The sequence below is a fragment of the Chiloscyllium plagiosum genome, chromosome 9 (genome assembly GCF_004010195.1).
Source record: "Chiloscyllium plagiosum isolate BGI_BamShark_2017 chromosome 9, ASM401019v2, whole genome shotgun sequence".
Lineage (NCBI taxonomy): Eukaryota > Metazoa > Chordata > Chondrichthyes > Orectolobiformes > Hemiscylliidae > Chiloscyllium > Chiloscyllium plagiosum.
Window position 1 is genome coordinate 16785145 of NC_057718.1, and position 24652 is coordinate 16809796.

General features: G+C 39.2%; 1 protein-coding gene across 1 annotated transcript in view; it reads right to left on the reverse strand.

Annotated features, from left to right (window-relative positions):
• The window catches only part of sdccag8 (SHH signaling and ciliogenesis regulator sdccag8), a 346220-nt gene that overhangs the window by 281303 nt on the left and 40265 nt on the right, over positions 1-24652 (reverse strand). The window contains exons 7-8 of the mRNA XM_043695478.1: positions 24151-24215; positions 17714-17902 (exon numbers count right to left, since the gene is read on the reverse strand). Of these exons, the coding sequence (XP_043551413.1) occupies positions 17714-17902; positions 24151-24215 (254 nt within the window). The remainder of the gene's footprint in view (positions 1-17713; positions 17903-24150; positions 24216-24652) is intronic.

A 24652-nucleotide genomic window follows, 5' to 3' on the forward strand; every position in this document is an offset into this window, starting at 1 on the left:
ATACCGAGGTACTTTGTACCTAAGATCGCCACATGGGGCGACATTGTAAATTTTTCACTGTACTCCTATACTTCTCTACTTGAGTACACATGACAATTAGAATTAGAATTTGCTAATTGTCATGTCCCTGATCAGAGTGCGGACTGTGCTCATGAACTGGTCTCAGTTTCAACCTCAGTATGAATCAAATCCTTTACCAAGCTGTCCCATGGCAAATCTGGTCTATCCTTCCATTAATATTAACGGATAAATCCTCCCAAACACGGCACATTTTCCCTACTTGCAAACCATCTCTCATCCAAGGCTGACATTGTTGCAGAGATCTAAAACTGCATCCAATCCGTGAGTACTGCATCCGGATGCCTTCGGATGAGAGTCTTTGATGACCATCTGTACTGCGACCAGTATTCTTGTATGTAAGGCAGTCATCCCTTTGACTGTCCTGTATGGCTCCAAGACTTGGACTACATATAGACTTGGAGAAGTACTGGAGAAGTACCATCAATGCTGTTAAACATAGATTCCTGGCATCTTTTGGGAGTACAAGTTTATTCACATCAGTGTCCTTGAAGTTACCAAGAGCACAGCATCAAAGCCATGATTATCCAAGGCAAGCTTCATCAGGCTGGCCACATGTTTACGATGCTGAAGTTCCAACTGCCAAAGCAAATCTTTGCCCAGCTCAATCAAGGCACTTAACCAAGAGGTGGAACAAGGAAGCGCTTAAAAGTATCCTGAAAATCTTACTTCAAGAAATGCAACACAGACATCAAAACCTGTGAATCCCTTGCTCAGAACAAACCAATTTGTAGGAATGTTCTGTATGAAGGAACCTATTTTCTTCAGAAAGGAATACCAGCAATCTCAAGGCTTCACCTTCCAGAAACATCTGCAAAATGTGTGGTAGAAAGTGTAGCTCTAGGATGGGCAAAGATTTGCTTTGGCAGTTGGAACTTCAGCATTGTAAACATGTGGCCAGCCTGATGAAGCTTGCCTTGGATAATCATGGCTTTGATGCTGTGCTATTGGTAACTTCAAGGACACTGATGTGAATACACTTGTCCTCCCAAAAGATGCCAGGAATCTATGTTTAACAGCATTGATGGTACTTCTCTGGGCAGCACGGTAGCACAGTGGTTAGCACTCACAGCGCCAGAGACCCGGGTTCAATTCCCGCCTCATGCAACTGTCTGTGTGGAGTTTGCATGTTCTCCCCTTGTCTGTGTGGGTTTCCTCCGGGTGCTCCGGTTTCCTCCCACAGTCCAAAAATGTGCAAGTTAGGTGAATTGGCCATGCTAAATTGCCCATAGTGTTAGGTGAAGGGGTAAATGTAGGGGAATGGGTCTGGGTGGGTTGCTCTTTGGAGGGTCGATGTGGACTTGTTGGGCTGTAGAGCCTGTTTCCACACTGTAAGTAATCTAATCTTCCTGAAAGGATCAGGTTTAACAGCCACACAAGGGTCTAGAAAACCCATGACCAGTGTCACAAAGTTGGTCCCTATTTTCTAAAAGCAGTTCCTTTTCTCTAGGATACCGTGTCCTTGGCTTTTTTCAGACGGGTCGTAAGCCAGCTCCTGGCTCTGGGGTAACTAGTTTGGTACAGAGATTGAGAGGCCTTATGTTTATATGTAAACAGATGAGACATCAGGCAAAAGTGGTCATGTTTAGAAGTGACCTGTATAATGAAAGGGGAGTAGTCAGTTCTCGAGCTGAGCAGTTCAGTCCAGAACCAATTAGGAGTTCAACAGTGAGCTGTGTGGAAACAGGTTGTGAAACTCTCTCTTTCTGCACTTTTAACTTCAACCTGTAAGCATTTCCTCCATTTTTACTGCTTTTTAAGGGGTTTGCTTATTGGGACTGTTTTGTATATTCAGAACAGCATAATTAAGTCTAGAGTCATAGAAATGTACGGCATGGAAACAGAACCTTCAGTCCAACCCGTCCATGCCGACCAGATATTCCAATTCAATCTAGTCCCACCTGCCAGCACCCAGCACATATCCCTCCAAACCCTACCTATTCATATACCCATCCGAATGCCTCTTAAATGTTGCAATTGTACCAGCCTCCACCACTTCCTCTGGCAGCTCATCCCATACACGTACCATCCTCTGTGTGAAAACATTGCCCTGTAGGTCTCTTTTATATCTGTCCCCTTTCACCTTAAACCTAGGCACTCTAGATCTGGACTCCCCAACCTAGGGAAAAGACTTTGCCTATTTACCCTATCCATGCTCCTCATAATTTTGTAAACCTCTATAAGGTCACACCTTAGCCTCCGACGCTCCAGGGAAAACAGCCTCAGCCTGCTCAGCCTCTCCCTATAGCTCAAATCCTAACCCTGGCAATGTCCTTGTAAATCTTTTCTGAACCCTTTCAGGTTTCACAACATTTTTCTGATAGGAACGAGACCAGAATTGCACGCAGTATTCCAACAGTTGCCTACCAATGTCCTGTACAGCCGCAACATGACCTCCCAACTCCTGTACTCAATACTCTGACCAATAAAGGAAAGCATACCAAATGCCTTCTTCACTATCCTATCCACCTGCGACTCCACTTTCAAGGAGCTATGAATCTGCACTCCAAGGTCTCTTTGTTCAGCAACATCTCTAGGACCTTACCATTAAGTGTATAAGTCCTGCTAAGATTTGCTTTCCCAAAATGCAGCACCTCACATTTATCTGAATTAAACTCCATCTGCCACTTCTCAGCCCATTGGCCCATCTGGTCAAGATCCTGTTGCAATCTGAGGTAACCATCTTCACTGTCCACTTACACCTCCAATTTTGGTGTCATCTGCAAACTTACTAACTATACCTCTTATGTTCGCATCCAAATCATTTATGTAACGTTTGGGTAGACTGAATTCTGTATGGGGTTCTGTATTCTGTTCTTTGTGTTTCATTGTGTAATTTTATGAATACATTTCTGTCTTTTAAAACCTGATACTCAACCCAGTTAACTTACTCTGGGTAATTTTCACTGTACACTTACCAAAAGAAATTGCAAAGTTTTGGTGTGGGCTGCCTGCTTAGGAATGTTTTGAGTGGTCTGGCCTAGTCCATAACATCAGTGACATAAAATTTTCTAGGTAGATAATTATACTCATTAGCGAGTGATTGCCAACAATGATTCTCAGCATTCTACAGGATCTTTCATATTTCGCTTATTTACACAAAATGTAGCCAGCCTGGAGTTTGTCTAAAATCCTTCAGGCCCTTTAATTTGCTGATATTAACAAATGGGCTTTAATCTCTTCTATGAGGCAAACATTGTCTTAAGATATAAGAAAAGGAATAAGTAAACAGAAACCAGTGGATATATTAGAATGGATTGTCAAGTGTTTGATAAGGTACCACACATTAGGCTACTTAATAAGATAAGAACCTACGGTGTTGGAGGTAGTATATTATTATGGATAGAGAATTGGCTAACTAATAGAATATGGAGAGCTGGGATAAAGGGAGCATTTTCAGGATCGCAAATTGTAACTAGTAATGCGTCATATGATCAGTGCTGGGGCCACAATTCTTTACAAGATGTACCAATGACTAGGATGACAGAAATGAATGAACTCCCAGTTGACACAAAATAAGTGTGCAGACAAGCACACTGGTTACAGACAGGTCCAGTGAGTGGGAAAAAAACTTGGCAGATGGAATATAACGTGGGAAAATGTGAGGTTATTCAATTTGGCATGAAGAATTGAGCAGATGAATGTTATTTAAATGGAGGTAAATCCAGAAAGTTGAAACACTGATGGAATTTGGGAGTTGTCATGCGTGAATGACAAAAAACTAGCATACAAGTTCAGCAAATAACAGGGAAGGCCAATTAACATTGGTTACTATTTCAATAGGAATGGAATATTTAAGAAAAAGGTCTTGCTAATACTATACGAGGCACTAATTAGACCACATCCCAAATAATGAAAAGTTTTGACCCTTTACCCAAAAAAAGATTTACTGGCATTGGTGGCAGTCAGAAGAAGGTTCGCCAGGTTGACCTCAAGTATGAAGGAATTTCTTTTTGAGAGGAGAGGTTGGGTCTATCCTCAATGGAGCTAAGAAGAATGCGACATAACCTTATTGAAATGTATTAAATGAGACATAATGTTATCTTCTCTGAGGGGTACTGAATCAGTGGGATAGTTTACCACAGAGTGTTGTAGAGGCTGGATGGTTATGTACATTCAACAAATCCCTACAGTGTGAGAGCAGGCCATTCGGCCCATCAAGTCCATACTGCCGTCCGAAGAGCATCCCACCCAGACCCCCACATTCCCACTCTCTCCCTGTAACCATTTCCATGGCTAGTCCACTTAGCCTGCACATCCCTGGACATTATCGGCAATTTAGCATGGTCAATCCACCTAAAGTGCACATCTTTGGACTGTGGGAGAAAACCAAAGCACCCGGAGTGTAGACACGGAAACAATGAGTAAACACCACAGACAGTCACCCAAGAATGGGATTGAACACAGGTCCCTGGGACTGTGAGGCAACAGTGCAAACATTGAGCTACCATGCCACCCACGAGGCTGAGACAGACAGATTTTTAGAAAAGAAGCGAGTCAACAGTCAGGGCAGGCAGGGACAAGACAAAGAACAAGGTAGTACTGATAAGTTAAACTGCATTTATTTCAATGCAAGGTGTCTAACAGGGAAGGCAGATGAACTCAGAGCATGGTTAGGAACATGGGACTGGGATATCATAGCAATTACAGAAACATGGCTCAGGGATGGACAGGACTGACACCTTAAAGTCCCAAATGCTACAGGAAGGATAGAAAGGGAGGCAAGGGAAGAGGGGGAGTGGCATTTTTGATAAGGGATAGCATTACAACTGTGCTGAGGGAGGATATTCCCATTAATAGATCCAGGGAAGTTATTTGGGTGGAACTGAGAAATGTGAAAGGGATGATCACCTTATTGGGATTATATTATAGACCCCCTAATAGTCAGTGAGAAATTGAGAAATAGATTTGTAAGGAGATCTCAATTATCTGTACGAATAATAGGGTGGGTATGGTAGGAGATTTTAACTTTCCAAACATAGACTGGGACTGCCATGGTGTTAAGGATTTAGATGGAGAGGAACTTGTTAAGTGTGTACAAGAAAATTTTCTGATTCAGCATATGGATGTACCTACTACAGAAAATGCAAAACATGGCCTACTCTTGGGAAATAAGGCAGGGAGGTGACTGAGGTGTCAGTGGGGGAGCACTTTGGGGTCAGCAATTCTATTAGTGATGGAAAAAGATAGACCAGATCTAAACGTTGAACTTCTAAATAGGAGGAAGGCCAATTTTGATGGTATTAGGCAAGAACTTTCAAAAGTGGATTTGGGGCAGATGTTTGCAATAAAAGGGACGGCTGGAAAATGGAAAGCCTTCAGAAATGTCATACTGAGAGTCCAGAGACACTATATTCTTATTAGGGTGAAAGGAAAGTCTGGTAGGTGTAGGGAATGCTGAATGACGAAAGAAATTGAGGGTGTGGTTAAAAAAAGGAAGCATATTTCAAGTATAGACAGGATACATTGAGTGAATCCTTAGAAGAGTATAAAGGCAGTAGGAGTATATTAAGAGGGAAATCAGGAGGACAAAAAGGGGTCATGAGATAGCTTTGGCAAATAGAGTTAAGGAGAATCCAAAGGGTTTTTACAAATATATTAAGGACAAAAGGGTAACAAGGGACAGAATAGGGACCCTCAAAGATCAGCAAGGCTGCATTTATGTGGAGCCACACAAGATGGGGGAGATACTAAATGAGTATTTTGCATCAGTGTTTACTACAGAAAAGGACATGGAAGATATAGAATGTAGAGAAATAAATTGTGACATCTTGAAAATTGTCCATATTACAGAGGAGGAAGTGCTGGATGTCTTGAAACGCATAAAAGTGGATAAATCCCCAGGACCTGATCAGATGTACCCTAGAACTCTGTGGGAAATTAGGGAAGTGATTGCTGGGCCCCTTGTTGAGATTGTTGTATCATTGATAGTCACAGGTGAGGTGCCGGAAGACTGGAGGTTGGCTAACGTGGTGCCACTATTTAAGAAAGGTGGTAAGGACAAGCCAGGGAACTATAGACCGGTAAGTCTGATGTCGGCGGTGGGTAAGTTGTTGGAGGGAATCCTAAGGGACAGGATGTGCATCTATTTGGAAAGGCAAGGACTGATTAGGGATAGTCAACATGGCTTTGTGCATAGGAAATAATGTCTCAAACTTGATTGAGTTTTTTCAAAAAGTAACAAAGAGGATTGATGAGGGCAGAGCGGTAAACGTGATCTATATGGACTTCAGTAAGGCGTTCAACAAGGTTCTCATGGGAGACTGGTTAGCAAGAAATACAGGGAGAACCAGCCATTTGGATACAGAACTAGCTCAAAGGTAGAAGACAGAGAATGGTGGTGGACTGTTGCTTTTCAGACTGGAGGCCTGTGGACCAGTGGAGTGCCATAAGGATCGGTGCTGGGTCCTCTACTTTTTGTCATTTACATAAATGATTTGGATGTGAGCCTAAGAGGTACAGTTAGTAAGTTTGCAGATGACACCAAAAGTGGAAGTGTAGTGGACAGTGAAGAAGGTTACCTCAGATTACAACGGGATCTTGACCAGATGGGCCAATAGGCTGAGAAGTGGCAGATGGAATTTAAGTTAGAATAATGTGAGGTGCTGCATTTAGGGAAAGCAAATCTTAGCAGGACTTAAATACTTAATGGTAAGGTCTTACAGAGAGTTGCTGAACAAAGAGATCTTGAGTGCAGATTCAAAGCTCCTTGAATGTAGAGTCACAGGTAGATATGATAGTGAAGAAGATGTTTGATATGCTTTCCTTTATTGGTCAGAGTATTGAGTTGGGAGGTCATGTTGCAGCTGTACAGGACATTGGTTAGGCCACTGTTGGAATACTGCGTGCAATTCTGGTCTCCTTCCTATTGCAAGTGTGTTATGAAACTTGAAACGATTTAGAAAGGATTTACAAGGATGTTGCCAAGGTTGCAGGGTTTGAGCTATCGGGAGAGATTGAATAGGCTGGGATTGTTTTCCCTAGAGCATCAGAGCATAGAGGTTTATAAAATCATGAGGGGCTTGAATAAGATAAATAGACCAACTCTTTCCCTGGGGTGGGGGAGACCAAAATTTGAGGGTATTGGTTTAGGGCGAAAGGGAACAGATCTAAAAGAGACCTAAGGGGCAATTTTTTCACACAGAGGATGGTCCGTCTGTGGAATGAGCTGCCAGAAGAAGTGGTGGAGGCTGGTGCAATTGCAACATTTAAAAGATATCTGGACGAGTATATGTATACGAAGGGTTTGGAGGGATATGGGCAAGGTGCTGGCAGGTGGGACTAGATTGGGTTGGGATATCTGGTCAGCATGAATGAGTTTGACCGAAGTGTCTGTTTCCATGCTGTACATCTCTATGACTCTTTGACTCTAAGGGAAACAAAGGTTATGGAGAAAAGGCAAGAAATTGTAGTTGGCGATTTCCAGTTCAGTGATGATCTCAATGGGCTGAATAGCCTATTCTTCCCCCACGTCTTGTTCAGCTGACTGAACAAACTGAGTGCCAATGACAACAAGTTGGAACTCAAAAGCACAATTAACAGCTGCTGCATGAACAAAAGACAGTCAGCTATCAAGCAATACGCCGATTTCAGTAATGTATTTGGAGGCATGCAGCCATTTCACAGTTGACAAGACTTGGAGCTCAGATGTTCTTTATGCTTCTTGTCTTGGTTTGGAACTTTGTTGGGTTATCATTTTTATAGTTTATTATAGCTACAAATGTTCATTATTGATTTTATCATTCTCATGTTTGCACAGTTTTCATAGCTATTCTTTCTGCAATTTTTAAGCCATGTAGATTTTTTCCACTGAAAAGTTTAATAAAGTCAGATTATTTGTTGTTAACTTAACTTCCGTGATATTTTATTGCTACTTCTTATTTTTTATTGCTTATTGTATTTGATATCAATTCATGACTTTGAGATATTCAACGATGCCTTTAAGAGCTCCCTTAAAAATTTCATTTTAATAGCTTTAAGAGCTTTGAAGTCTTTTTCAGCCCTTTACACCAATGAGGGATAATTTATGGCAACGAATTCTGATATCTACATGCACTGTCATTTGTTTTGAAATTAAAATGTTTGATATATGTGCTACTTCTAAGAGCAGTGAAAGGAAAATTGGTGTAATGTCTTGGATCTTCATATGCTACATTAAAAACTAAACTTCCAGAGATCCTTACAAAAATTGTAAAGTGTCTCAGGAAGGTGGTGGTAATGGGTATTTCAAATAAAACTTGGAAGTGTATAAAAAAGCAGTTGACATGGAGGAAGCAGCTGGCACTTGATGGGAGACTGATGTCAGACAATAGTGAACAAAGTGCTCCAGGGAATAGTTTTGGAGTCACCTCTGTGATCTACATAAACAATCTGGATTCAGAAAGATATTTCCAATTACAAAACTTCTGCACAAATGGTTCATTAAGTCACACTATTTGCAAACTATTTCAAGAGATCAGTCCAACCCATTCAGTACCAGACCCTTTGTCATTATCATAGCACTGCTACATTTTAAAAGTATTTCTGGCACAATTTCATGGTCAATCTGTACAAACGTTTATGTAACATGGGTGAGACATAGGACTGATTAGCATATTTAAACTTAATTCACTCGGACTTGTTTTGATAACTCTGGTCAGTTTCTTCAACATGGGAGATCTCATGACTTAATTAAAACTGACATTTGTTCAAACTTTCAGGTTTAACATTAAGTGAGCTAGCTATGTCTTGAGGTAGTACTATCCCTGCTCCTCTTAAATCAGGGCTGACATCTGGGAACATAGTCTTCTACTTTAGGAAGTCAGCATGAGCATTACTTGATCAGATATAAAATAAGCAAGATGCCTGACTCTAAAGTCATATCTATTTTGGTTTAACAATGCGCATTAATCACATCCTCAAGTGACCACCCATACTGCACCATTTTCCACATCAACCAACTGTGCAGTCTCTTGAGAAATTATTACCAATTTAGCTCTGATTAATAATGCATGCAGAGATCATTTCATGTTCCAATAGTAACTAGTAGGTTTTGGATTGTGAACAAATGTTTATTTCTCCATGTAGAAAAACAAAGTTATAATAACAGAACAAATTGCTTCAGGTGTTTTAAAAACTATGTACTTATGAAGCCATGTAATTACATTGGTCAAATGCTTCTACACAACAATTGTAACATAGCCAATATTAAAGTTCCAAATTTCTGGTTATGATTGTGCATGTTGTATCATTACTGTAACAGCTAAAACGAATCGAGATTAAACAAACAGTATCTCTATGTAATTCTGACTTCATTGTTTTCAGCAATGTTAAAATTGAGTGACATGTTGCTGAAGCTTTTCACTATTAGGACAGACATAAGAATAGCAAATTTCAAATTATCACATTTACTTATATTAAAAAGGAGAAATGGGTACAGATAGTTTGACAAGTCATAGAGTCATAGTCATATAGATGTACAGCATGGAAACAGACCCTTCGGTCCATGTCGACCAGATATCCCAACCCAATCTAGTCCCACCTGCCAGTACCCAGCCCATAGCCCTCCAAACCCTTCCTATTCATATACCCATCCAAATGCCTCTTAAATGTTGTAATTGTACCAGCCTCCACCATTTCCTCTGGAAGCTCATTCCATACACGTACCACCCTCTGTGTGAAAAAGTTGCCTTTTTCTTTTAAATCTTTCCCCTCTCACCCTAAACCTGTGCCCTCTAATTCTGGACTCCCCAACCCCAGGGAAAAGACGTTGCCTATTTACCCTATCTATGCCCCTCATAATTTTGTAAACCTCTCTAAGCTCACCCCTCAGCCTCCGATGCTCCAGGGAAATCAGCCCTAGCCTGTTCAGCCTCTCCCTATAGCTCAAATCTTCCAACCCTGGCAACATCCTTGTAAATCTTTTGATAGGAAGGAGACCAAAATTGCATGCAATATTCCAACAGTGGCCTAACCATGGTCCTGTACAGCCGCAACATGACCTCCCAACTCCTGTACTCAATACTCTGAACAATAAAGGAAAGCATACCAAACATCATCTTCACTGTCGTATCTACCTGTGACTCTACTTTCAAGGAGCTATGAATCTGCACTCCAAGGTCTCTTTGTTCAGCAACACTCTGTAGGACCTTACCATTAAGTGTATAAGTCCTGCTAAGATTTGCTTCCCCAAAATGCAGCACCTCACATTATTCTAACTTAAATTCCATCTGCCACTTCTCAGCCAATTGGCCCATCTGGTCAAGATCCTGTTGTAATCTGAGGTAATCCTCTTTGCTGTCCACTACACCTCCAATTTTGGTGTCATCTGCAAACTTACTAACTGTACCTCTTAGGCTCACATCCAAATCATTTATGTAAATGACAAAAAGTAGAGGACCCAGCACCGATCCTTGTCTCCCTCCACTGGTCACAGGCTCCGACAGGGTGTGGCTTTGCCATGGAGAAAACAACACGGGATAAGGACTTTCAAATTTGCAAGAAATTCAAGAAAGGTGCAAGGCTTGATGGGTCGTTTTAAATTGCAGAGAACTTGTCCCTGCAAGTCACTTCTTGCAAGTGGAAATGAGCTACATCATGTCAATGACTGATCACCTTTACTTGTTTCATGGTCTATTTGTAAACACAGTTGGGATTATTCAGCAAGTGTTGCATAAATGTGATTCTGTAATTGGCATTCTTCCATTTGTTCTGATGAATGCAATTCAAAACATTACGATAACAAAGTTTGGACGCAAAACTTGAAACATTTTTCCCTCTCCACAAATGCTGTCAGAAATGCTGAGTTCCTCTAACACTTACTGTTATTATTGCAGACCTTCACTACCCACAGTATTTTTCTTTTATTTAAGACTTATACGATGATACTATAGGTGAAAAATGTATGTACTGTCTGAATTCTTGCTCTTCATAGTATGTCATCCACCATCAGAACAGAAAATCTGAGACCATAGTTCTTTGACGGTGAGCCACACAGAATTACAGTCTTATTCTTTACTTAATTTTATATGTATGTTGAAAGTGTATGTCAATGTTCTTTTATGCTTTCTCTGTGAAACAAGCTCGTGTCTAAGTCATCAGCCAATCATTTTGAGATCAGTAACTGGGCTGTATTTGCCAATTCCAGGACTGAGCTATGTACAAAATCTGTAATAAGTGAGATTTCACTATAAAAAATATACTTTCCTCCCAGCAGCAGTCTTTTTTAGATCCTTTAGAGACACAGAGGGTGACAAATGTTGCAATTGTAAAAGCTGACCGGGAACCCTGCAATTACTATGAAATTCAAAACATTGTAATAGTGATTCTATAAATTAAGAAATAAAGTAACAAATTTTCTCTCAAATATAAAATATTTATGTTTATTAAATATCATTTTTCTAAGCCAGAATCTTTTAATAGTAACTTCCCTGAAGTTCAATGATGACAATCAGTGCAGTAACCTGGTTACATACAATGAAAAATTACAAGGGCAATTCATAGAAGCAATGGTAGATACTGAAAACCATGTTAGGTGAAGATGTTAGGTGAGGTGAGTGAAGACGTAGGTGAGGGGCTCAGCTTTGCGACAAACAAGTAAGGCTAAGGGGAATAGCAGCAGAATTCAACAATACTTCGGCCTGCTAATTGCAGGCTCACCAATGAATACTGGAATGCTGAAAGGGAATACATGGCACATCTGAGCCTAAGTAGAGGAATCAAGCTCTCATTTGCACTGGACTGGAGAGAATCTTCGTTGGAGTGTGTAGGAAGGTTTTGGACAGATTTGAAGGTAAAGAAGTTTGTAACCTGGGAAGCAGAAAACCAGTTGAAATCATGAAACACAACATCTAAGTTCTGATACTCAAGAGAATGCATGCTTCAGAGGCATGATTTAGTTTATGCAATATCCAATTTTTTTCATAGTAAAGTTTAGAGAATTTATAGCTATTCTAGAGACACTGGAATATTCAGAATGGGTAAAGAATATTCAACCTCTCAGGGCCCATGCTCCACTTATTAGTTCACTGCTAATTTAGAATCCACTTTTTATCATCTGTTGATATTCTTAGCTAACTAAAAAAGAATTCAGAATCAAATTTGCCATCATTAATTGAGTTGTTGGTGAGTGCACCAAAATTCTATTATGGGCGGCACGGTGGCTAGCACTGCTGCCTCACAGCGCCAGAGACCCGGGTTCAATTCCTGCCTCAGGCGACTCTCTGTGTGGAGTTTGCACATTCTCCCCGTGTCTGTGTGGGTTTCCTCCAGGTGCTCCGGTTTCCTCCCACAATCCAAAAATGTGCAGGTTAGGTGAATTGAACATGCTAAATTGTCCGTAGTGTTAGGTGAAGCAGTAAGTGTCGGAGTATGGGTCTGGGTGGTATACGCTTTGGCGGGTCGGTGTGGACTTGTTGGGCCGAAAGGCCTGTTTCCACACTGTAAGTAATCTAATCTAATCTAATCTAATCTAATCTAATCTTTGCATTAAATTGTGGCTCAAAGATTAATGTGGTAGAAATGGGTTCTGATTCATGGGAGACTGCCAGCAATACTGAGGAATTCGCACTGCTATTCCTTTGGTACATTTGAGCCATGTTGGGAACTAGTTCCCAGCAAATTGTATAGTACTATAGTACTATAGAGTTATAGAAAGGAATTTAAACAAATGGCTTTGGGGAGGAAAGTTCGATTGTGGTAATAGTGGTAAAAAGTCAAAGCTTAAGGCTTTTTATCGAAATGTATGCAGTATATTTAAGAAAATAAATGAGTTGACAGCATAAATAGAAATAAATAAATATGATTTGATTGCTATTACAGAGATGTTATGCATGGTGACCAAGTCTAGGATTCAATGTTTAAAAGTATTGAATTTTCTGGAAGAATAAGCGAAACGGGAAAAGAGATGTGATAAACTTTGTTAAAAAATGTTATCAGTACATTAGTAAGTTGTGATATTGGTGCATTAGATCATGATGCGGAATTGGTTTTGTTGAAAACACGGAATAACAAAGCAATGAAGTCATGAGTGGGAATCCTCTAAAGGGTCCTGAAGAATTGCCTCACTAACACAAAGCATTAATCAAGAAATAATGGAAGTATCTAAGAAGGGCACTGTAATAGTCATGGGTTATTTTAATCATATATTGACTGGATAAATTAGGTAGGCAAGGCTAACATAGAAGATAAATTAGTAGAGTACATCAGGGATTTTTCTTCGAGCAGTACACTGCAGAACCTACCTAGTAACAGAGATTTTTAAGACTTAGTAATGAGCAATTAGATAGGATAATTAAGAAATTATCTTCTGAAAGATCCTCCAGTTAGTAGCGATCACAACAGAGTAGACTTACAAATTTAGTTCGAAGGAGAGTAACTCAAATCTCAAACCTTTATCATCACTTAAATAAGAACAATTACAGAGGTATGAAGAAAGAGATATCTAACGCAGGCTATAAAAATAGACCAAGGAGAAAGTCAGTCACTGAGCAGGTCAGGCAGTTAAACAGATATTTCATAACACAGCAAAACTTTATTCCAGTAAAAACGAAGCACTCGAGAAGGATTAGCCACCCATGGTTAACAAAAGATTAATGAGGAGAATATCTAGTCAAAAAAAGCATACAAAGCGACAAAAACTAGTGTTAGCCAGCTAATTGAGTTTTTTTTAAGAAGTTACTACAGAGGAAAAAAGTTTGAAAGTTAATTGGCAAGAAATATAAAAACAAACAGAAAGTGCTCCTATGTATGTGTAAAAAGGAAAAGAATAGCCTAAGGAAATGTGAGACACATGAAGGATCTAACTTGGGAATTATGAATGGGGAACAGGGAAGTGGCAGATAACCTAAACCACTATTTTTCATCTGTCTTCTTGGTGAAGAACACTATAAAATAAGCTGGGGGTGGGGGGGCATATTGTGATGAGGAATCTACAAAAGGATATAGATAGTTGAGTTAGCAGGCAAAAAACATGGAGTTTAAGTGAGAAGTCATGCATTTTAGTAGGACAAATCAAAAGGAAGATTACTTAAATGGAGTGAGACTCTAAATAAAGTGCAGCACAGAATATATGGGTGTACTTGTGCATAAAACATAAAAAGGTTAGCATGCAGGTACAACAAATAATTAAAAAGGCAAAATGAATTTTGGTCTTTATTGCAAGGGAGTTAAGTTTAAAATTATAGATTGTGTGATAAATGTTGATACAGGTACATATCCCTTTATCAGAGAATCTGAAAACCGAAAAGCTCCGAAAGCTAAAGGATTTCATGGAGTGTGCAGCGTCAGTCATGTCTGCGTAACCTAACGGGGTTTTCTTGGCAGGTGAAGGCCGCACCCACTCGACCCACGTGGCAGCATAGCCCAGCACTCGGAAGCATCAGTTGTGTATTGTTTTTTACTGTGCTAAATTGTTTAATTTTAGAGTGAAAATGTCAAAAAGAGGTGCAGGTACATCTATGGCTAACAATAATATAAAGAAAAGGAAGCATCTGTCATTATCAGTAATGCAGAAAGTAGAAGTATTGCAGAAGCTTGATCATGGTGTGGCTGTCCAGCGCCTTACTGAAGAATATGGTGTCTACCACTGTCTATGATTTGAAGAAACAAAAAGACGAGTTACTGAAGTTTTATGGTGACAGTGATGACCATCAACTAATGAAGAATAGGAAAACACTGCATAAGGCAAAAACTGAAGATCTTAACCATGTGTTGATGGAGTGGATTAGTCAACGAAGAAGTGAACGTATGCCACTGACTGGTTTGATGGTCATGAAACAAGCTAGAAAATATCAGAAAGAACTGAACATTAAAGGAGAATGTCATTATTCAGAAGGTTGGTGCAGAAATTCCAGAAGCGTAATGCTGTGAAATGCCTGAAAATCTGTGGCAAAAAGGCTTCTGCTGAAAATTATGTTGGTGAATTTGCCAAGCTGATATCTGACAAAAGCCTTAGTCTTGAACAAATCTACAATGCTGATGAAACAGCTCTCTACTGGTGCTATGTCCCAAGAAAAACATTTGCAACGGCTAATGAGAGAGCACCAATAGGTTTGAAGGAAAGATTAACTATTCTTGGGTGTGTCAATACTGCAGGCACACACAAGGTGAAATTGGCAGTGATTGGGAAAAGCAAACATCGGAGATGTTTTAAAGGTGTATGCAATTTGCCTGTGCATTATTATGCAAACAAGAAAGCATGGATAACCCGAGAAATTTTTCCCGACTAGTTCAGTAAACACTTCGTACCAGCGGCCTGAGCTCATTGCAGACAAGCTGGACTGGAAGAAAAGTGTAAAATTTTATTGTTCCTTAACAACTGCTCCGCACATCCCCCTGCCGAACAACTTGTGAAAAGTAATATTTTTGGCATTTACTTGCCCCCGAATGTGACATTGGTCTTACAGCCTTGTAACCAAGGAATTTTAAGCTCCATGAAGAGCTAGTATAAAGACTATTTTTTAAACAGTATGCTTGTTGGTCAACAGAGAGGTAGGAATTCAAAACTTCCTGAAAGAGTTTAGTCTTAAGCATGCCATTTACGCAGTTGCTAATGCTCAGAATGATGTTGATAAAGCAACATTAACAAATGTTTGGCACAGACTCTGGCCTACAATGATCTTTCTTGTAAATGAACCTGCAGATGAGGAGTTTGAAGGATTTCATGTCACTGAAGAGAAAAATATGGTAGCAAGCCTGGTTACTTACGCACAAAACTTATCGGACGAAAGTGTAATAAATTACATGAAGCTAACATCAAAGAAGTGCTGAACATTGAGAATGATGTGCCTGTTGTGCGTTCCTTTAGCGATTGGAACATTGCTGAAATGGTTTTAAATATGGGTTCCCGTACAGATAAGCATGAGGATAGCCGTGATGATGATGATGATGATGATGATGATGATGAGTTAGTAAACACAGTCGAAAAAGTCCCCATTGATGATATGGTGAAAATGTGTGATCAGTTAATTGCTGGCCTTGAACAATGTTCATTTAACATTGCTGAAATGGTTTTAAATATGGGTTCCCGTACAGATAAGCATGAGGATAGCCATGATGATGATGATGATGATGATGATGATGAGTTAGTAAACACAGTCGAAAAAGTCCCCATTGAAGATATGGTGAAAATGTGTGATCAGTTAATTGCTGGCCTTGAACAATGTTCATTTATCAGTGAGCAAGAGATTATGGCAATTTACTTAATTAAAGAGAGATTGCTTGGACAGAAACCTATGTTAATGAGACAGATGACACTTGAAGAAGCCTTTAAAAGCATATGTTTAAGTTTTACCAAATTTATTTTATGGAAATAAAATGTTGTTGAATATTTGTAGTCGATGTATTTCATGAATTTGTATATATTACTCTATAAATAAGCTTTGTACGTTTAAGTTCTCCCAAATGATTTTCTTGTAATTTTTTTAATGGAAATAAAATGTTGTTGAATATTTATAGTCGATATATTGGTCGATATATTACTCTTTAAATAAGCTTTGTATGTTTAAATTTTCTCGTATGTTTCTCTTGTAATGTTTTTTATGAAAATAAAATGTTTTGAATATTTATGGTCAATGTATTTCATTTATCAGTACTCTATAAAGTGTTGCAGTATTTCTAGTCTTTATTTATCCCACTTAGTGTGAGTATTCATATGTTTTTGCTGCAGTACAGTATTTATGTTTGATTATGGGTTGCTGCCCTGTCCCTACAGGGGGCGCTACATTAGTTCCGAAAACCACAAAATTCCGATTTCCACAAGGCAGCTAGCCCCGAGCATTTCGGATAAAGGGAAATGGAGCTGTAGTGTTGATAAGGCCGCACCTGGATTACCGTGTACAGTTTTGGGATCCATATTTTAAAAACTGCATTGGAAGCAACTCAAAACAGACTTGCTAGGCTAAATCCTGGGATTAAGGGATTAACTTCTCAAGATTTCTAAACTGGTTAGGCATAAAAACAGAAAGCTTCAACTGTGAAGTAGTAATCATGAACTCAAAATGTTAACTGTGTCTCTATATATGCTGCCTGTATGCGGAGTTTATCAGGCATTTTTGTTGTTTGTACTTCAGATTTCCAGCAGCTGCAGTAATTTGCTTTTATTAAACAGTTTAGACCTTTATTTGTTAGAGTTTAGAGGAATGAGGAGTGATTTTATTCAGATGTACAATATTTTGAGGAGGCTTGACAGGATAGATGTTGAGAAGACGTTTCCTCTAGTGGGGGAACATCAAACTAAGGGGCATAGATACACAATAAAGGGATGTATACTTAAAGCTGAGATGTAAAGGAATTTGTTCTCCCAGAGGATGGAATATCTGGAATTCTCTATTCCAGAGTGTTGTGGAATCTACTGAAGTTTTTAAAGAGGTAGATAGATTTTTGAAATATCAAGGCTATGAGGGGCTAGCATGAAAGAAGAATTGAAGGTGAGGCAGATCAGCCATCACCTTATTGAATGATGGGACCAGCTTGATAGGTTAAGTATCCCACTTATGTTTCTCATTGTCTTATATAAATTTTGTTTCCAAAACTACTCTTTGATTCCACATATTTGCTATTTTCTCAGATGTACAGTGACAGATGTTGGTATTTAAATGCTGGTACTTAACCAAAAAGAAAACAAATGACCATCTCACATTATTTAAAATGAACTTACTTCCTTAATCTTTCAACCGCCTTCATCTCTACATCACTATGGGTCCGGGCCAGAACAGCCTCATGCTGGGCACATTTCACACACAGACCGGCAACACGTTCTGAACTGTCTATTGTAAGCAAAGATTCTTGAACCTTTAATCGTTCTTCCAGCTGGTGACATTCCTTTTGAGATTCAGACAGATCTTTTCTAAAGTATCACAAATAAGGAAATCTTTTAACAATTACATTCACTGATGAGTAAGAATAAATACAGGAGGAAGTAAAATAATGCAATGTAATTATCAACAAGCAAAAACTGTAAAGCACAATTAAGCACAGAAATGGCATTGTGAAGAATTCTATTGAATAAATTATGTAATGGTCAACCAGCATTTTTAAAAGTAATCTATTGGTTTGCTTTGTAAATGATGAATTCTGTAGATTTTAACTATCAGATGAAAGAGTTGGTAACAAAAGCATCTGGCAAAGTCCTAGTTCTTAGTCAACACAGCCCTGAACAGGCTCTAGATGGGGCTTCCATTCATCACCTTCCTGTTGCCAGAAATTGGAAGCATTAATTTAATAATCTATAAAATCTCTCGACACAGCAACAATATTTATTCAGATACAACACATGGAAGCATCCCAGATCAAAGTTTTAGTACCTCCTGGATTACAAAACTGTGCAGGTCAAATATCTAACTGATGTCTATATCACTTACCTATGTTGGGGGGTTAATGCTGGCTGGACAGATCAAAGACGTGTTCAAGAAGATGATGAACCTCTGCACAACACTAAGGGACTACAACGTCCAAACAGCCAAGAAGATCACTCTCTCAACCTCAAAGTAGTCCCACCAAAGAGGGGAATTTCTACATGCAGTGATCAAATAAAGGCAGCTGCATAAAGATAATTGTGCCCATTGGATTCAAGCATTATTTCACTGAATCAATCTTGGTGACAAAGAAGACTGAAACCTATGATCTCCTAGAACCAATACAAAGCGCTGTCATTATATGGAACAACAACCTAAAGCTGCAGGTTAAGGAGGCAGTATTCTAGCTGTTTCCCAAAGACAAATCTGGAAGATAAAGGACACGTGGTAGGAACAGGAAGCTTGCAATATTCAACAATATGTTGACCCTCAAGTTATGCAGAGCTTTTTTTGAAGTCACCAAGGCCATCATGGAATGGTGTCTCTTGATTTATTATTTCAAGGAAGGGAAATGGTAATGTCACTGGACTAGTAATTCAAAAATCTAGGGTGATGCTCAAGGAGCATGGATTCAAATCTCACCACAGCGGATGATGAAAGTTGACTTCAATAAAAATCTAGAGTTAAGTGCTAGCCTAATGGCAAACATGTAACACTATCGTTTGGCATTTTAAAACCCATATGGTTGACTAATGCTCCCAGGGAAGGAACTGTGCAATCCTTAATGTTCAGGTCTACATGTGATTCCATATCCTCGGCAATGTGGTTGATGCTTAATTGAACGGAGTGGTTTTCTATGACATTTCAGAGGCCATCTCAGTAACTACAATACTGTGGATCTGGAGTCATCTGTAGGTCAGACCCATTAGGAATAGTGAGATTTCCTAAAAGACATCTTCCAAAGGATGTCAATGCAGTCCAAATGGGTACAATAAGATGCTATTCAGCCCTTGATGTCTGCTCTGACATTCAATACGATTATGGACAAACTTTTTTGTGTTCCAAATTCTACATTCTCATCTCTCTTTGATAACCTTTTATTCCCTTACCTAACATGAATCTGTCTACCACTGTCTTAAAAATATTCAAAAAACCCATTTCCACCACCTCTGATGCAGTATTCCAAAGTTACACAGTTCTCAGAAAGAATTTCCCTGTATCTCTTTCCTAAGACAGTAACCCCTTACTTTAACAATAAAGTCTCCGAGTTCTGGACTAACTTGCAACAGTTAACATCCTTGCCATGTCCACATTGTCAAGACCATTCAGATCCAATATATTTCAAACAGATGAACCACTCACTCTTCTAACTCTAATGAAAACAAGCCCATCCTGTCAAACATTTTGCCTCAGTAGACCACCTGCTTACTCAAGGTATCAATGTAGTAAAGCTCCTCTGAACCACCTTCAATGCATTTACATTCTTCCTTAAATAAGATGAGCAAGCCTGCAAGCAGTATTCAAGATATGACCTCACCAATACCCCATAACTGAAGTATAATTTCATTACTTTTATGTCTAATACTCTCTTAATAAAGACTAGTAACCCATTAGCATTCCTGATTATGTGTTGTATCTGCATATTAACTACTGTGACCCGGAAACTAGAAAAACCAGATTTCTTGGAGTTCTACAGTTTTCCTCTTTGGGTGGGATGGTGGCTCAGCAGTTTGCACTGCTGCCTCACAGTACTAGGGACCTGGATTTGATTCCAGCTTTGGGCAACTGCCTGTGTGGAATTTGCACATTCTCCCAGTGTCTGGATTTTCGCCAGGTCCCCAATAATTTCTGCCAAATTTCTATGCATTCTAGTATGTTATCTCTATACCATGAGCTCCTAATTTGCACAATAGTCTTAATGTGGAATCTTATCGCAAATCCATCTATCATACATCAATGGGTTCCTTTCTCCCCATAGCACGTTATTCCTTCAAAGAATTCTAATAAATTGGTTAACAATCATACTGACTCTTCCTGGTCACCTTGAGATTTTCTCAAGTGCCAGTTCTAAACCTCCTTAAATGATTGATTCCATAGCTTTGCATGATGGGCATCAAGCTGACTGACCAAAACAAAAAATAAAGAACAGCAGATGCTGAAAGTCTGAAACAATCAGACATTGCAGGAGAAACTCAGTAGGTCAGGCAACATCTGAAAGAAAGCAAAGGCAACGTTTTGGGTCCAGAGACCTTCTTCAGAACCTTTATGACATTCATTCTTCAGAATTGTCTTCTCCCTGTGGCTGAGGATATCCTCCCAGAGACAGTGTGGCTTTGGACCTTTCAGAAAAACCTCCAACATTGTCTTTATTGCTAGACGAACCCAAGGAAAATGTTGCAAACAGCATCAGGGAGTCTTCATTGCATACATGCAGCTGACCAAGGGATTTGATTCAGTAAGAAGCACAGAGAATGTTGCAACCATTCAAAAGTAACCATGCTCTTCTGGAACATTCCACTCCTCCTCTTCCTTCTGAATCCATCCCTTCTTCTAACCCAACTCTTGTTAGAAATTTACCATACCTTCTGACCTTCTGTTCTCTGATGCTGAATGATCTGTACGGACATGACATGATGTCAAACTCTTCATCCTTTGCCTTTGCATTTGTACCCCTTTCTGTGGACAGGAGTCCTCTCCTTGTACAATAGACTCGTTGATCAGCATCCAACATTCTCCTCCACCTTCCTCTGGTCTCTTAACTTCACTTGAGTTATTCATTAAAAACTGTAATCGTAACAATGGTCTTAATTTCTCTGCTCTCCTCACCCATTCTAACCTAACATCCTCTGAACAGGGTGTACTCCATGCTCTTAGATCCAATCCTGACTTTGCAATTAAACCTGTCAACAAGGTGCTGTTGTTGTCTGGCTTACTGACCTTGACCTTGATCTTGCGAAGGCTGAGTACCAACTCTTAGAAACCTCATATCTTCCTCTGGGTCATACCCCATGCCTATTACTCTTCTAAAATCCAGCCAATACAGGTTTAGCCAATCCAAGCTATATAATACTCATGAGCCAACCTGTCCATTCCAGATATGAGTCTGGCAAATCTTCTCTTGACTGCTTTCAATATACTTACATTCTTATTTAAATACTATACACAGTACTTCACATGTGGTCTCTCCAATGCCCTATAAAACTGAAGCATAACTTCCCCACCCTCACATTCAATTCCCTTATCAATAAATTATAACATTTTATTAGCTTTCCTTATTACTTGTTGTACTTATACACAAACATTTTGTAATACATGCATTCAGATCCCTCAGAATACTGAAATCTCTCAGCATTTAAATATTAAGTATCTTTTTTATTCTTCATGTCAAAATTAATATTTTTACATTTTCCCAGTGGAAAAGAAAAATGGATAGGTAGAGATGGACCTGAGAGAGAGATATATTAAAGGGGCAGGCAAATGAAGAGATTACTGATAGTAAGCCATGACAGTAGAGAAGCTGAATAAGTGATAATAGCCTGAGAATGAGTGAGGACCTTGTGTGGAGTGGGTAAAAAACATGGAAGGATGGGATCAGGCTCTAAAGTTCTTGAACTCGATGCTGAGTCCTAAGACTGCAGGGTCCCCAAGTGGAAAACAAGATGCTGTTCTTCCAGCTTGTGCTGAAGCACGCTGGATCACTGCAGCAGGCCTGTGTCAGAAATTTCAGCATGGGAACACAGCGGGGTGTTGAAGTGGCAGGCAATTAGAAACTCAGGGTCATCTTTACAGACAGAATGTAGGTGTTCCAAAAGCAGTGTCCCAATGTGTGTTTTGTGCTGTCAATGCAGAGGAGACCACTCTGCGAACAGGAAATACACCAGACTAGATTGAATGAAGTGCAGGTAAATCGCTGCTTCACCTGGAAGGTATGTGTGGGGCCTTATATAATAAGGAGGTAATTGAGCAGGTGCTAAAACTTATGTGATTACATGGGAAGGTGCCTTTGGAAGATGTTAGGAATAGAGGAAGAGTGGACCAGGGGGAGTCCCAGAAGGCATCCGATCCCTGTGGAATGTTGACAAAGGAGAGGAGAGGAACGTCTGTCTGGTCGTGGCATCCCACTAGCGGTGATGGAAAATAATTGTCGGGCATAGCTCCATCCTTTTTTTTAAAACACGTACCCCAAAACCCATTTCTGCCATAACATGGGTTGTTTTTAGTATAGCTAACCCATCTTTGAATCACCAATCTTTGAATTATTATCACATTCTCTCCTACCTCAGCTCTCATTATCATTTATTCAGCTTCCCTTCTGTTCTGGTCTACTATCAATAATTCCTTTTTTGCCTATTCCTATCATATCTATTTGGGTTTCATCACCATCTTTCCACTCACTTCTCTCCCTGTATCCCCAACCTCATCTTCTGCATAAATACCACCTCTTCATAGATGCTATCAGTTCTGATGAAGAGTCACTGGACTCAAAGTTAACTTTGGCAACATCTGCAGAGAGAAATCAGAGTCAGCATTTTGGGTCAAGTGACCTGTTGAGAGGATGGGTCACTCAACCTGAAATGTTAACTCTAATTTCCCTCCACGGATACTGCCAGACCTGCTGAGTTTCAGCAGCAATTTCTGTTTTTGTTTCAGATCTCCAGCATTCACTGTTCTTTGTTTTATAATAAAAGGATCATTCCATGTTTGGACCACGCAAGTAGCACAAATCAATTTATTTATTCTCATACCAAACAGGCAACTTTCCAGTAGACCATTGTAATCTTTTCATTCGTGAGAGAAAAGTGAGAGAAAGGGTAACAGAAATCAATCTTATAAATAGTTTCTCAAATATATCCCAATAGAATGAATTGCCAAACCAATAAGGTGTCTGTCAAGTGCTTATTCAGCACCTATGTAGAACATCAATAGGTTGATTAGCTGTTTACATCTCTCGTAGAAGTGAGAAGAGTGTGAATAAGGACATACTTACAGGAATACATAAAATGGGGTAGGTTTCTTCTGTAGCACAATGGCTCACAATAAAGTCAGTGATACTGAAGAAAATCAAAAATATTACTAAAACATGAAAAATCAAGTGAAAACCTCATATTTTTGTTAAATCAACTGAGCTTAGGAATTTGCTGCACAAATATGCTTACCATTACCAAATAAAAATCAAACAATACTGTGGCAGACAAATCAATGTGAGAAAGTACAAGATTATTCAGGTTGGATCCAAGAAAGAGTAATCAGATTTCTTTCTAAAAGATGAGAAGCTGGACACTGTTGAAAGAATTACAGGAATTATTAAAAACCAGTGGACAGATACACAAAAACGTGCAATGAAATCTTATTATCTCGAACTGGCCAGAATACAAAGGAATGGAAATTATCCTGCAGTTGTATGGAACTGTAGTACTGCATCCAGTTCCTCATAATGTACTTCAGGAAGATGTACTGACCTTGAAGTGAATGCAGCGCAGATTCACCAGAGCAATACAAGCTAAAAAAAGTTAAATTATGGGCACAGGTTTCATAGATTCAAATATAGAAGATTTAGGGCAACCTAATTGAGGTATTTGAGATGGTTAAAGGATTTGATAGGGAATTTGGAGATAAACATTTTATTCTTAAAGTAGTCCAGATAAAGTGACATAACCTTGAAGTAGTACTAATCATCTGATCAAGTTTTTTTAAGCATTAAGTGTTTTTTGCTCTGTATGTTTTAAAACCAATCCGAGATAGCTCCACAGTATAGAAATCAAATATTGAGTACATTATTGCAACTAACTTATATTATTACCTTAGTAATGAAACCCGAGTCTCCAGCGTTTCAGTCTTTCCTTGGTATAGAACATTTAGGTTTTCCTGAAAATGAGAGAGGTAATTATTCCTTCAAGTTGTTACTGTTTGGAATAAATGTTAACCTTCAATTTTAACACTGCAATTAAAAGGAAGGGAGCATATCCCTAAGATCTTATTTTGTACAAATTTTCTCCTATCACAAAGCAATAACTACTGCAGACATACAGACATTGATCACCCTCTCAATTCCTCCCAAGTGCCTAGTCAGTAAGCATTAGCAATTATACAAACCCAGATGTAATTCAACTTAATCCAACCCTCACCAGCATTCGCAAACATACACTTTCAAACATAGCCTATACTAACCTACCTAAAATCAGGAACAAGAACCTTAGTTGATTTTTTAATTCCCTCCCCAGTTTAGGGATCTTGAAACCAAATTATATTGTCCTGCTGTCATTCCAATTGAGGTAATAGAATCAAACTGGAAACCTCATGTC